This window comes from Chionomys nivalis, chromosome 8, assembly GCF_950005125.1.
Source record: "Chionomys nivalis chromosome 8, mChiNiv1.1, whole genome shotgun sequence".
Classification (NCBI taxonomy): domain Eukaryota; kingdom Metazoa; phylum Chordata; class Mammalia; order Rodentia; family Cricetidae; genus Chionomys; species Chionomys nivalis.
The window spans coordinates 89,127,673-89,142,626 of NC_080093.1; the positions used below are offsets into that span (position 1 = coordinate 89,127,673).

Consider the following 14,954-nt stretch of genomic DNA (forward strand, 5'->3'; position numbering starts at 1 on the left):
GTCCTCCACTGCAAGCAACTTGCTGCAGTAGGCACACATAGCGACACCTTCCATGATACCTTCCTGGGCCCTCAGGTCATTGTCAGATAGCGTGATTTTTTGACAGCTCAGCATTTAAAATATAAAGTCAGGGATGATGGTGCCTGCCTGAAATCCCAGCCATTTAGGAGATTGGGGCAGAATCAAATGTCCAAAACCTGTCTGGGCTCCAGAGTTAGTTTTAGGTCAAGCTAGGCAACTTAGTAAGGCTCTGCCTCAAAACTTAGAAAACCAACCAACCACCTAATCAAACGACAGCAAATAAAAGAAAGGGCTGAGGATACAGGATACCATTGTTTAGTGTGTGAGAGGACATCTGTAGGAGCTCTTTTGAATTGTGAATGTCTGCTGCAGCAAGTTGCTTGCAGTGGCAAGAGCAGAAAAGGAAATCAAGGTTCTGAGGTGCATTGTGGAGAACCCTCATAGTCTGGACGTCTCATGCTGTCTGCTATAGAGTCTTGTCCTGTCTCCAGTTAGTAAGGCCACGACGCCCTGCAGTCAGCCCCACCCTGCAGACACTTGGATTTTGGGAGGCTCAGGGTAGCAGCTCAGCAGACATGGAGACTTAGACATGCAGTCACTCAGTGCTGTCCTCTCGGCTGTAATTCCCATGTCTTCAGTCTGTACTGTAAACGAGTTCACAGCCACGCCTCTCTCCATCCTGCCATGGTGTTAACAGGCTGGGGAGGCTGAATTTTCCCCAAGGCTACAGGGATGCACAAGGAGACTTAAGAAGCAGAGGGATCCCTGTTGAGAACAGGAACTCTGGGGGAGAGTATGGGCCCCATTCCCACACGGCCAACTGCGGAGGCTCAGGACTGGACTGATGCCGGAGTCACGGGACAAGAAGCCTGAATGTGTCGCTATTCAGGCAGGAGTCAGCGCGACCCTGGCCGCTGCCCTGTGTTCGCCCTCCGAACCACCAAGAGGCACTGCCCATATCGAAGACTGGTTGGGCATCTCTCGCTCCCGGTGGGTTCCGTCAGAGAGGGGCGGGGCAGGAAGGAATCCAAGGCTGGGGACAGGGGCAGGCGATGTCTGGGCATGACTCGCGGCGGTTTACCAGCTGGTAGGGACCCTGGGTCTCTGGACCAGAGGACTGGGCAGCAGCGGACGCCTCTGGAACAGGTCGGGATGTGAACAAACTGGCCTGGTTAGGGAACGGGGCGGAGTTGAGGGCTGTTGTGGGGAGGTTGGCTACACTTCTGGCAGGTGTGTATTTGCTTCCTTTGCCTGCCCTGGAAAGTGCTGGTGAGTTTCAAACCCACTCACTGTTCCACTACATCAGCCGATCAAAAGTGAGTGGGAAGTCCCAGGAGAGGTAAGTCCCGTCTCCAGCCTTGTTGTTAGCCACAACCCACAACCACCTGGCAAGGCCAGCACAGTTCTCTCTCGGGCAGCCTGTTATAATTAATGCTGTCACTCTTCCCCAGCATCTTTGGCTGAAGCCAGGACGGAGGCAGGTGGGCAGGAAGGGCCTGAGGAGCTCAGCACTCTTGGGCAGGTGTCACGCCTTGTCCAGAGGGCCTGCTGAACCTTTAAGGAACCTCTCTGCCCTCTGGTCCTCACAGGCAGCCTTCTGTGTTATAACACCTTTCCCTCTGCTAGTCCTTTGAGACATAAGAGCAGCCATGCTTGGCACTGCCTAGCCCAGGTGAGATCTGAGGTCTGTGCTCACACTGTGTCTTCTAGGACTACTTCCTTGCTGTTGGTTCTTGGAGTTGTCGGAAGCACTGTGATTCTCACTGGCCTGAGGAAAATGAGCTTAGAGAAGAAAGAGCGCATCACCTTACAGGACCCTGAAGCCAAGTACCCCCTGCCCTTGATTGAAAAGGAGGTACTGGGTCACCCAAACCTTCCCCTGGTTACGTGACAGAGGAGGGCAGGGGGTGTGAGAATGCTAGCTGGGAAGTTGGGGTGAGCAGTCACCTCAGGACCAAATTGAGTGTCTTTCTCAGGATCTGGGCCACGCAGCAAAACTCCTAAGAAGCCAACATAACCTGCTGTTTTTGTTCCACTAGCAAATCAACCATAACACTCGACGGTTCCGCTTTGGATTGCCCTCACCGGACCATGTCTTGGGGCTCCCTGTAGGTGAGCAGTGCTTGGTGACATTTCCAGGTCTGGGTCTTTGGGATGTTCCATGGCTATTAGCAATAGGTTCCCATTCTCGTGGGATATGGAGGACACACTGATAAAATCCTGGACCACATGGATGGAGGGAGACAGGCAGATGAACTTGAGGACAGTATCTCCATTGTTCCAGTCTGCCTGTTATGAAAGCAATATCTTGAGGAGCACTGAAAAGAAGTAAGCCCAGAAGAAGGTCTAAGATGTCATTAAAGGCTCCTGCCCATGCAGTTTAAGGCCAGTACCTCTGTCCTCTTCTCTCTCGTTCCATCGTGGAAAACAGTATTTCCCAGGCCCGTCAGTCTGCTTCAGGTATAGTGAGAGTGAAATGGCTGGTGGATGTGAACGTTCACACGGATGAGAAGAGCAGGTATTCCATTAATGCCCAAAATGTGTGGGGAGTCACTAGGCATGCAGATGCCCTAAATGGGTGCTTTTCTGAGGAAGCCTGAGCCCCACATAAAGAAACCAGCTCTAGCTGTCCTCCTCAGATTCTGGGTGCTCCCATTTCATTTAAATCAATATCGACTCTAGACAATGAGTCCACTCTCCTGAGGTGGAAAACCTAAGCGAAAGGTGTGGGACAGAGAAGCCTTGCTGCTTGCCTCCTAGTGGAAATCGCATTGATGGTCTACTTTCAAAGAAAGTCCTAACTTCAACCCTGACAAGTGAGGAAATTATAATGCAAGGACCAAGCCTGCTTGCCACCCTTTCCCCCTCTGTACATGAGAATGCTATGTCACGGGGCCGTCCATTCCTCTACTTTAGCCCATCACCATCCTGCCTGGGAGGCAAGCATAAGCCACTTGAGAAATAGAATTTGTCGGTAGAGACTTCTCTGTCCCACTCTGCCTTCAGCCCCAGTGGCAGCTGCGTGGCCAGTGGGACACACATGCTTAGTGGCCTCTAGGAGTCTGACAGCAGAGCGCTAATGCTCCACTGTGCAGCTGAAGCGAGGATGGTTGGAGGTGGGGCTCTGGGCTGGACACACAGCTCCCTCCTGTGTGGGGATGCAGTGACAGTCTTCCTAAGTAAGTTCTGTTTCAGGTGAGCTCTTGTACAGAAGCTGTTGCTTTAGGTCTGCGTTTTCAGGTGTCCCTGGTGTCCAATCAGATGATGGCTATGAAAGTTGCACCTCGGCTTCTAGGGATTCCTCCAAGACCCAGACATATACTGCTTAACGTCTTGAACTACCCTCTCCTCTAGCACCTCACTCTCCCTCCCTCCTCCTTTTCTTCCTCCTCTTCATCTGTCTCTCTCAGCTTATAGCTCCCACTTCTTTTTTTTATTATTATTATTAATTAATTTATTTAATTATTAAAGATTTCTGCCTCTTCCCCGCCACCACCTCCCATCCTCCCCCCTCCCCCAATCAAGTCTTCCTCCCTCCTCAGCCCAAAGAGCAAGCAGGTTTCTCTGCCCTGTGGGAGGTCCAAGGACCACCCACCTCCATCCAGGTCTATTAAGGTGTGCATCCAAACTACCTGGGCTCCCACAAAGCCATTACGTGCAATAGGATCAAGAACCCATTGCCATTGTTCTTCAGTTCTCAGTAGTCCTCATTGTCCGTTATGTTCAGCGAGACCGGTTTTGTCCCATGCTTTTTCAGACCCCAGCCAGCTGGCCTTGGTGAGTTCCCGACAGAACATCCCCATTGCCTCAGTGTGTGGGTGCACCCCTCGCGGTCCTGAGTTCCTTTCTCATGCTCTCTCTAATTCGTGATTCTAGAGAAGCTAAATAAGAAGGTGAACCCAAAGAAAAACATATAAGCATCCTCCTGAATATTAACCTTTATCAGGCGATGAAAGAAGACAGAGACAGAGACCAACATTGGAGCACTGGACTGAAGTCTCACGATCTATAGCTCCCACTTCTATCTGAATTTCTAATTTCCCAGGCACACTTGACTTCTACTCTATCCGAACGTGGCCTGGTGCCTTCTTTTGTCTCTAGCTTTTAACATCCCTTGATGCAACTCCTCCCGTCAGTACTAATAGCCTTGGTCTCTCAAGTCTGGACTTCAGTCTGGCTCATTATCTGCTATTGGGATACAATCTCAACCCATAGGTCTCTGGCCCTCCAGGCCTATAGAATTCTACTCCGGACAGGCAAAGACACAGTATAAATGTCCCTGTTGCTTCTCAGCAGAACTAGCGGCCAGGACGGCATGCATTGTTGCTGCATTTGAAACAGAACTGTGGATGTCTTGGAACCCTACAGTACCCATAAGGCTAAGACCTGTTCTCTGCTGAGACACAGAGGGTTAGGAAGAAAGAATTTCATGAAGACTATAGTTTTCTTTCAATGGAAAAAATTCCTTTCTGATATCGTTTGTGAGACAAGGTCTTGCACTTAATATAGATTGGATTGCAACTAATAGCCCAGATTATTTTTGAACTCAAGTCGATTTTGTCTCTGATGCCCAAGTGCTAGGATTACAGGTATGAGTTACCACAGCTGGCTCCTTTCTGGTATTTTTAGTATCCATTTCCACCTTTAATGCTTACTCCAAAGGTTACAGTGTGAGCTTAGCTGGGCAGATGTTATCAAAGTGAATCTTTGGGCCATTTCAGAGTTCTATTTGACTATTAACATTTGATATATATTTTTTGTAGGTAACTATGTCCATCTCTTGGCCCAAATTAACAATGAATTGGTAATTAGGGCTTACACTCCTGTCTCTAGTGACGATGATCAAGGCTTTGTGGACTTCATTATAAAGGTAAATAATGCCCACCTTACCAAGCTATCTGGAGCTCCCAGGTATCTTTAATGTGGTAGAGTGGAGAGGGGACTTACAGCCTGGACAGTGCTTTCCAATAGTCTCATTTATCAGCAATGCTACACTTAACCCTGTAGGGTCTCAAAGGATTGCTGTAAGATTGGTTTAATTATCACCTTGACACAATCTAGAAATCACCCGGGAAGAGCCTCAATGAGGGACTGTCTATATCAGGTTGGTCTGTGGTGGATTGTCTTCATTATATTAATTGACGCAGAAAGACCCAGCCCACTGTGGGTGACATCACTCCCTAGGCAGAGGACCCTGAACTGTGTAAATATAGAGAATGAGCTGAGCACAACTAGGTATGCAAACATTCATTTCTCTCTACTGGATGTCATGTGGTGAGCTGCTTCAAGTTCTTGCCGAGACAACAATGGACTTTAACCTGGAATTGGAAGCTAAAATAAACCCCTTTCCCCCTGAGTTGTCTTGATGGGGTATTTTATTGTGGAAATAGACCTGAAACTGAAATGATTGTTCACAGTGAGTGTGGCAGTGTTTACTCGCATGACTTTTAATGGCAAATGACTTCCAGCTGTGTGTGACTGTCGCCCAAGGCTTGGAGGTGTAAAGATCTGTGCTTGCTTTTCAGATATACTTCAAAAATGTACACCCCAAGCATCTTGAAGGGGGAAAGATGACTCAGTACTTAGAGAACATGAAAATTGGGGACACCATCCTTATTCGAGGGCCAACAGGGCGCCTGTTCTACCACAAGCCAGGTACAGGTGCTGTTCAGCGGGGTCTCACAGTTGGGCAATTCTTCTCATAGCTGGGAGATTCCTGCTGTGGCCTTCCTCAGCTCTGGGGCACATGGGCGCATACTTCAAGTCTTCACACATTCATTCACATGACTGTATTTATAATGACTTCTGTCACTGCTCATATATACTGCACAGGCTTGTATGCTTCATCTAGAATGTCCTCATTACTGTCTCTGGCACAGATACATGAAAGATGCCTGCTGGGGGTAGAAGGAGACCACATTGATTCTCCATTTACTCACTCGCTCTTCAAGGCTCCAGATTAACTTCAGCTTGCCTAAGAAAAGGCCCCGCTATCTCATGGGATGCCTAACCTCGGTTTCCACTCTTTACACTGGCGGCCAGTGAAGCGACCGTGTCTGATTCGAACTTGGAATGCTACAACCTTGCCTCCTAAGAGTCTTTTGTAGGCCGCCAGCCAAGGCCTGCAGAAGTCAGAAACATTCTCTGTATTTCCAGGTTACCTTACAGTCAAAACAGACAAAAAGAGTGAGCCTGAAGGAAAACAGGTTCATCACCTGGGGATGATTGCTGGGGGCACAGGTAAGAGGTTTCTGGATTCCTCTAGGACCATTCTAACTTGGGAATCATTTGACCCTATGTGATCTGGTGCAAGCAAGTCTTCCCTGGCTGTGGTAGTGGGAATGTGGGGTCCGATACTGAATCTGACCCTGTTCCTTTACAACCAGCATGGTGGCTCCCTGGAAGCCATGGGAGCCTCTCTTCTGAGGCTAGGCTGGGCAGGCTTTGCTCAATGGTTCCTAAATAGTGGAATATTCAGTTCCAGCCTGACTCTCGAAATCCCTTGAGAATGAACCCTCAGGGAGACATATAGAGTATTAGGCACCATCGCTGGCAGTTTTAATACTATCACATTTACTGGCCATTAGTTTTATTATGCAAGTGAGGACATGAACTAGCTCACAGAAAGTTCTTACCCTCTTGCCATAGGAAAGAAGGGCTGAGGATATGGCTCGGTTGGTAGAATATTTGCTCAGGACACATGCGGCCCTGGGTTCCCCAGCAACATAAAAACAGGCATGCCTGTAATTCCAGTGCTTGAGATGATCAGAAGTTCAAGGACAGACTTGGCTACTGAGGAGTTGAGGCCAGTCTGAAATATGTGAACTCCTGTCTCAGAAAGGGAAGTGGTTCTCTGACCTGCTGCTGCATTAGAAAGGAACGCCAAAATGAAGGTTCTTCCCCACTTTATGTTTTGGGGAACAGAAGGGAAAATGGTAAAATCAGGCTCAAATGAAATTGTTAATACACTAAAGGCCAGAAACTGGGGCACTGGGGATGGGAGCAAGCTGGCTTGCCTGCTGTTTTCCAGGCATCACACCCATGCTGCAGCTCCTTCGCCACATCACCAAGAACAGCAGTGATGGAACCAAGATGTCCCTCCTCTTTGCCAACCAGGTCAGTCTGCAGCCAACCCCGAGCCGGCCACAGCAGCATTGGATGTTCCCCTCCAACTGTCTGAGAACATGCTGCTGGGGCGCCCTGGGTTGTGGGAGGCTTAGTGGGCTCAGCAAGTCTGCTGGCAGCTGAAGAAGCTGAGGTCAGGCCTGTTCTGTTTGTTTCTTCTTAACTCTTCCACTTTCCTACAGAGCCACCCCATTTCTCCTTAATTCCCAGTTCTGTTTCTCTGAGTATTAAATAATGGATGTTCCTGATGGAAATTCTGAGAAATTCAGAAGAATATACATACTTTTATATTTGCCATTTCCCCCATGTGTACTGTGTATTGATATATGATATACCCTTATTTATACACATTTTATATACCATATATATTTTTTCACTTAGTAGTATCACATAGGCATCTTCCTCTTGCTGACTTTAAATATTCATACCAGAATCAAAGAAACATTTTCATTCAGGTTTTTCTAGATTTTGACATAAACAATAAATAATTATGAACAACTGGGCCTGACCTGACAACTTTACTTTTCTGAAACAAAGCCAGAAGTAGCATTACTGGGACAAGAGCCATGGAGGGTTGGACGACTCAGGCCTGGGTATCCTCTTGGAGCCTTGTCCTCCTTCTTGTCCCCCTTTCCTCAGATGCAAACGTAGACCACCTTCCTCTTCTGGACACCATCAGCCCCGCCCTCCCCTGACTCCTTAGAGCAGGGCAATCTGCACTAAGCTTGTGTCCATTGGACCTGCCAGGCCTAACCCTGGATGCAGGGAAGTGAGTGGGGACTTTTGCATGCAGACAGTGGTCTGTGCAGCCAGTCCTTCAAGCCAGAGGACACCATGTTGTTGGTCCCCCACCCCACCCATCAGTCCCACCAGCTATTTTTGTTGTTCCTCTTTTTTTTTGTTTTTGTTTGTTTGTTTGTTTGTTTGAGAAAGGATTACTCTTACTTTGAAGCCTGTCCTGGAACTAGCTCTCGTAGATCAGACCAGACTGGCCTCGAACTCATAGAGATCTGCCTGCCTCTGCCTCCCGAGTGCTTGAGGGTGCAGTGTAGTATGTAGGAGGAACAGGGAATCTGGAAAGCTCTCAAGCTAGGACAGTGGCAATTCAGGTGTGAATGTGCAGACCCACATGTTCAATCGAGGTGGGCATACGGGCTATTCCCAAGGGACCTTTGTAATGTTGCTTCTTTTCTAGACGGAAGAGGATATCTTGCTGAGAAAGGAGCTGGAAGAAACCGCCACGACTCACCCTGACCAGTTCAACCTGTGGTATACCCTGGACAGGCCTCCCGATGGTATGGCCCTTATTACTCTCTTATTCTGAGCGAGCTCTACCCTTTGACACACCTGCGGACTAGCTCCAGGTTCTGTTTGCTTGTTTTGCCTTGGGGCTCTTGGTCTGTACAGGGCAAGTCAAGCGTGGGAGGAGATGGGAGCAGCAGTTTGTAAAGGGGAGTCAAGGACAGGTGCTGCACACCTCTACACTCCCCAGACTGCACTGAGTATAGACTGAGCCACACCTGCCCTCCACACTCAGCACACTGTACCTAAGATGCACCGGCCCCTTACCCTCTCATACTGCTCATGGCTATTCTGCCTCTTACAACCAACCTCTTCTGGACAGCAGTGTTCCTAATCTGAGCCTCAGCCAGCTCCCATGAGTGCCTAGGAACCGCTACGTACCTTACATCGTGCAGGGCATGTTGTATGTCTCCCTGATTTCCACCAGTCTGGGCATATATCACACTGTCCAGCAGAGGGTGCTGCCCAACTCCACAAACACTCCACCACACCAGTGTGACTTCCTCACTCTTCTCAGTGCTTAGAGCAAAGAGACATCATCCCAAGTCTGAGACCAAGGCTTAAGCCTGGAATTGGAGTAAATGCTGCAGATGACTGAAACCCCTCGTTTCTGCCTCTTGGGTCTATGTGGGAACCAGCAATGCAGACTTCTCAGCTTTTTGTAGGACAGCATCAGGGGCTAATGCAGAATCACACTTCTTCCCTGCTCTGTTTCATTCCAGGCTGGAAGTACAGCTCGGGGTTTGTCACTGCTGACATGATCAAGGAGCACCTCCCTGCCCCTGGGGAGGCCACACTCATCCTGGTGTGTGGTCCACCACGTATGATCCAGGAGATGGCTCACCCTAGCCTGGAACAGCTTGGCTATACCAAGGACATGATTTTTACCTATTAACACCCCCTATAATCCTTGGCGGGTCCCTCTCCTGTTTCAGAGTGAGTTTGACTTTACCCTGTTCACTGTTCACCTACAGTATCTGTAAAGTGACTTTCCATGTACCCTTGGGCACGGTGCTGGTCTCTTGGGTGTAGACCTAAGAAGAGTTCAGAGAACTGGGTGTTTTGGGGGGCTTCCAGGCTTGGAGGCTGGGCACCGATATGATGCCTCTTTCTCCCGTTTCGTGTAATAAACTGGACTGCCCTGCACTTAGCTCACAATGTGTGGTTATATAGGGAACCCACTGGGCAGCCAGAACTTGCCTGGGTGGAATTATAGCAAGATCCAAACGGGTTCAATCAACTAACTCCCACTTACGAACATTTTTCACATTTCTCTGCTCTGAAGGCCAGACTCACAGAGGGCAAAGGCTTTGTGTGTTCTTCCTTCCCATGTGGGTCACTTTGAGACATAAACAGGATTAGGAACCTGTACAGAAGGGCAATCACAATACAGGACTCTACGAATCCTGTCCTCACTCCCTGCATTTTGTACAGCAGACGGAGACATGGGAAAATATTTGTAGTTTAGCAACCTCTAAGTGACATGCTCCACCTTGGCACTGGGCCAAGGGAGGCATGGTTAGACAGAAGTTCCTAAATGTACCATTTCTAGCAGCTGTGCCTCAAAGCCCATGATCCAGGGACCACTATCGCCACCTGCTGGTTATAGCAGTAATACCACACTGCTTTCCTGCTACTTCAGCAGACGCAAGTGAATGAAGTTGCTGGAAGATCAAGAGAGAGGAGTCCTGGTTCTCAGGGCCAGGCTTGCAGAAGTGAAAATACATACTTCTATGAAGCAGCCCCAGAGGATCCCCGGCCCCCCAGAACTTCACCAGCCACTGCAGAACAATCACAACAGTTTACACAGCTTTTTTCCAAGCAGAGGCTTTTATGAACTAAGAACTCACTGCCTTTGTTCTGCATTTAACACAACACTTCCCTGTCTACAAGAATGTCTGCAATTTATATATAAAAGTATAAAAGGTAGAAAATCTATAGTGAAAAGTGATCACGGACGGCACTGAAGAACACAGGGATACCTCTGGGCATCTCATCCCTCTGCTTTTGCTCCTACTTCCGAAGGACCCCAAAGAGCCCCATCTGGGTTCTGTCGATGGCTCTGTGCCAACTCCCCATTGAGGTAAACATTCAGGTCCCACACATGCCTCTCTGGGCTCTCAGCCATGAAGAATGTCATCCATAGTCGTCAGCATCAGGGACAGCCAGGCGAGTCATTCAGTAGTTGGTCCTGGCTCAGCAGAGTCTGTAAGAACAGAGCCAAAAGGGCAGTGTAGCAGTCCATAGGCCAAGGCTACCCTACAGCATCTTCCTAAGAAACAGAGGGACACTGGAAGTGGCCCACACCCAATACCGCTGACCTGCAAAGTTATGGTGTCCCAGGGAGCCTGAGCATTGAGTGCTGAACAGACAGTAATGTTAAGATAAAAATGGGGTGAGGGCGAGCTTGGTGCACACAAGCACACAAGCACTCGCTTTGCTTGCACAATGTCATAGGTTCAATCCCCACCACCGGTATACACATACAAGATGAAACCAAGCCTTTTGTCTTAGAGGTAAACTTACTATTTCAAGACCACCAAAGGTATGTTAGAGATCACAGGCCAAGATTGTACAGAGACATGTCCTTGTGTGAGCCGAGAGACAAAGCCTGTCGCCCTGACATGGTCTTGCTTAGATATGAGACACTCCTCCATCCTGCCTTTACACAATTTTCTAACCGTGAGTAGGTGGCCATGTCTTGCTACCTCTGGTCTTCCCATGTGACTTACAAGAAGGCTATCATTATCCCTGCTTTACAGATAACTAAAGTCAGTATCAGAGGGACCACGGCACACCTATGCTCCTAGAGCCAGTAAAAGGCAAATGACTTGAACTACTTTACTCCTACCCCTGACCCCCCACCCTCCACAAACAAAACAAAACAAAACAGTTCTTCTTTCCTTGGGACCAAGCTGCCTCCCCATGCACTGATTAGTATTCCTGGGCATGGCAGGCTCTCCTAGCTTGCAGAACATATTCATGATGTCAGAGGAGTGGTGGGAATGCATGTTTCTCTGTGCCAAGAAGGCAGGAGAGTATTCACTGGGCTAGAAGTGAGCCAGAGCTTTGATCTGGCTGGACAGTTGACCCATAACTGCTTGGACACCATTATATCATTACCAGTTCTGAACCCAGGAAAAGGATCCAACGCCTTGTATGTTCAGGTTGACTCTGATGAAAGGCCCATGGGCCTCCAATGCCCTGTGGTGGCTCAGAGCCCAGCAACGGGCCAGTAGAGGAGGCCTTTCAGTTGCTGTGTGCCACAGGGCTGGCTAAGGGTCTGACCCACTAGCAAGCAAGCACCATCCTTTCCTGCCCTGTGGACATGAATGCCACCACACCAAGTTTACTGGGCTTCACTAGCCATGCTGCAAGGAAGGGGGATCAGAATCGTACCGTGAGGCGATGGATGTCTTGGGAGAGGAGCCCTATTTGTGTCACGGTGACTTCAGAAGGTGCCATCTGTAAAATGGGCAGCAGCCTGGTGAGCACACAGGAACTAGGCCTACGCTTTGCAGAGACAGCGACATGCACAGCACCTTCTACTCAGGCCTGTCCTCTCTAGGACAGTCTTCCCTAGAGCGTGGACATGGTGTGCTCTAGGCCCCAGGGAGTGACAGCTGCTGAGACACATGCAGGTTCAGTTCCCGTACAGCATGCACGCACTCTGCTGAAGCCACATTCAGCACCAGCACTCTGTGGCGAAGCACGGCACAGGCAGAGCTTGTCAGAAGCAGCCTTCTGCACATGTCCAGTGGTCCAGCTGTTTCACAGGGATGAAAGCCTCCAGATTACTACTAGACAGAGGATGCTTTCCAGGCATAGGACCCCAGATATCAATGCTGTGGTCTAAGAGGGCAACATCAGGAGGCTGCTGCCTGCCTCTTCATGGCATAGAGGCCTTCCTCCTCCTCAGGTACTGCTGGCCTACTTGGTCCTCCTTATCTGGATGCTTCAGACTTGGAGGCATCAAGAGCAAACCCTTGTAGCAGGGAAAACTCAAGTCCACTGAAGTTGCATGAGGTCACACAGACATTTAGCAGCAATACAAATTCCATGCAAAGTCTGAAAACAGGTACATGCAGTCCTCACTGGGACAAAATCAACAGGCCACAAAACCTGGCCTGACATGCTCTACAATAGCATTGGCCAGTCAGTGGCTCTGGGTACCAGAACCAAATACTAGTATTGCCACCTGGCAAGCTGGACTTTAGGGAAGGTAGTAGTAGCCTTGGGTATCAGACCATGGCTGAGTCTTCTATGTGTATGAAGAGCCAAATGTTAACATCGCCTGCACCTGGGTCAGAAGGCCTTAACAAGCCAGTGATCCTGCATTCCCTTCCAGATGTTTGCAACACTGCTGTTATTCTTCTGTAGATGAAGGTAACTGGACCCAGGAATCAAATACTGGCCAGCCCCAACCTGGAATTTCCTGAGCAGAGCCTCAGACTGGCAGAGCACACATCTCTCCGTGGTCAGTCTCCAGCCAGACACAGACCATCTGTTGGGCCCATTACCAACTAGGCAGTGTCTAAAGCAAGTGTTTCTGCTCTTCCGGGAGATAAAAGTGGGCAAGATGTAAAAAGCAGAGTCTTGCCAGAGAGGCTGCCTGTTCATCTCCCCACCCTTCACTCTGAGGCTCACGCTGCTGAAATGGAAAACAACCTAGGGTCTGTGGGACAGATGTGACCTCTAGCCAGTGTGTGTGACACCCAAGCTCCTTCTATGCTTCACAGAGGGAAATGAGGCCCAAGGCAACAGGGCCACAGACTTCTCTCTTCCCCCAAAAGAATTAAAGATGGTTCACACTTTCTACATAAATACTGTTTTTATTACCAGAAAGAAATGGCCACCCATAGTAAGGTACAATCAAATTACATTATCACCATGGCCTACAAGATCCTCTGTTGTCCCTTTATCTCAGCTAAGACTCTGTGCTCCACAGGCCTGAGGCACTTGAATTCTTCCGTCAACTGGAGCATAGGGTACAGTGCCTGAGAGCAGAACCTCTTGGGATTGCCCAGGATCTCGGGGCCTGCCTTTGTTCATATGTTTTCCAGCTGAAATACGGATATTAAGAATTACTAAACATGTACAGATATCTTCAGGTGATTTCTCCTCAGTCCACATTTGGCTATAGTCCTATAGTCCCCAAAGTCTGTCCCCTTTGTAGCTGTGTAACTGCATATCCTGACCATCCTTACGGTGTGTACAAAGACCAGCCCAAAGGCACACACTGCTGCTTTCTGCGCGTCATGCACAAGGATGGAGGAAGTGCAGTTTTATGGTGGCACACGGTGTTATTGCAAGCTCTCGGTGCACAAAGAAGGCAGATGACAGGGGCATCAGCTTATCTGTCCCACCTGGTCCAGTCCATCTAGTTCATGGTTGTCAAGGGGACTAAGGCCCCCGTAGACACCGTAGACCCTGTGGCTGTCATTGGCCGCATCACCGGGCTCCATGGGGCAAATATAATCCGTAGACTCATCAAACTTCTTTTTTCTCATGTTCCCAAAATGGGAAAACCCGAGTTTCCTGGGCTGAAACAGCAAACATGAAAGATGATAAGAAGAAGCTTCCAGGTCAGTGTGCAGACGTGACTGACGATATATTTGGGAGCTAGCTCAGGAGTAAAGAAATAAAAATGCTTGTGGGAAGCAGGGTTTTTGATGACATGTTCTATGCTGAAGCAAGGCCGACAGATGAATAACCTAACTCAGGCCTGCTGTCCCCCAAAATGACTTCCTACTTCCCAAGATGGATTGAGGTTTTCTGGAATGCTACTGTCTGCACTTGAAGTCAAGTACATGGGACTTGTCTCACCACAGCTGGAGTAAGGAACACCCAGAGACATGAGGACCTCTGAACTGGTTGGCCTTCTTTTTCGCCTGAGTTTCACCCACCCCATTCTGCTTCTGCTGGACTCCCAGAGACACGCTACCTGTTCTACATCCTTAGGAAGCATGGCTAGACCATAGGGACCAATGATTGCTCAAGGGGAGTGCAGCTTGGCCTTTGGAGTTACTGTGGGCCCGCAATTAGTTTCAGACTGAGCTTTCAGACTCAAGACTGGTCTTTGTAGGGTTCAGAGAGATCAGACAATGAGACAGGTGCTTGGATAATACTAGGTCAGCTGTGTGCTGGCTCCCTCATAGAATACAACAAGCAGGACCAGCTGCTATGGGGGCACACCCACAGTGCTAGCAAGACAGCAAGACCCTGGGGCATTGTGGCACACAGATGGGCTGGTCTGAAGGGAACCAGCCCTCATCTGCTTGGCAGAACTGGAGTAGAGAATAGCTTTTCAAGAAGAGCTACTTCCTGTGCATGTAGAGTATACGGAAACATGTGCTGTTTTCCCGGGACTTAGGCCAAGCGGGGAATGCATCTAATAAAGATGAACAGATCTCAAGAAGACTCCTACAGCAAAAGCCAAGCATGCTCCTCATCTAGGGCTGCACTTATTGGTTTGGGCCCAGGCACTTACTAACAGATGCCAAACA

General features: G+C 49.0%; 2 protein-coding genes across 10 annotated transcripts in view; one reads left to right on the plus strand and one right to left on the minus strand.

The window, feature by feature from the left end:
* The first annotated feature begins 888 nt into the window (after positions 1-888).
* Positions 889-9,475, plus strand: LOC130880222 (NADH-cytochrome b5 reductase 2). 2 transcript variants are annotated; one of them, XM_057779162.1, is made up of 9 exons: positions 889-1,011; positions 1,732-1,876; positions 2,061-2,133; positions 4,785-4,891; positions 5,547-5,676; positions 6,178-6,261; positions 7,052-7,137; positions 8,342-8,441; positions 9,171-9,475. In XM_057779162.1, the coding sequence occupies exons 2-9, from the start codon at positions 1,799-1,801 to the stop codon at positions 9,341-9,343; spliced, it is 831 nt and encodes a 276-aa protein (XP_057635145.1). In that variant the 5' UTR covers positions 889-1,011; positions 1,732-1,798; the 3' UTR covers positions 9,344-9,475. The 2 variants fall into 2 exon arrangements, with proteins under 2 accessions (XP_057635145.1, XP_057635144.1); XM_057779161.1 differs by lacking the exon at positions 889-1,011 and adding an exon at positions 1,096-1,167.
* Positions 9,476-10,335: 860 nt separating this feature from the next.
* The window catches only part of Ppfibp2 (PPFIA binding protein 2), a 157,004-nt gene continuing 152,385 nt past the window's right edge, over positions 10,336-14,954 (minus strand). For 3 of the 8 annotated variants that reach the window (XM_057777945.1, XM_057777944.1, XM_057777950.1), the window contains 3 exons: positions 13,815-13,991; positions 11,848-11,913; positions 10,337-10,654 (listed from right to left, as the gene is read on the minus strand). In XM_057777945.1, coding sequence (XP_057633928.1) covers positions 10,604-10,654; positions 11,848-11,913; positions 13,815-13,991 — 294 coding nt within the window. In that variant the 3' untranslated portion in view covers positions 10,337-10,603. Of the gene's footprint in view, positions 10,655-11,847; positions 11,914-13,303; positions 13,992-14,954 lie in introns of those variants that run through there. The other 5 variants (XM_057777948.1, XM_057777947.1, XM_057777951.1 and 2 more) reach the window with 3 other exon arrangements.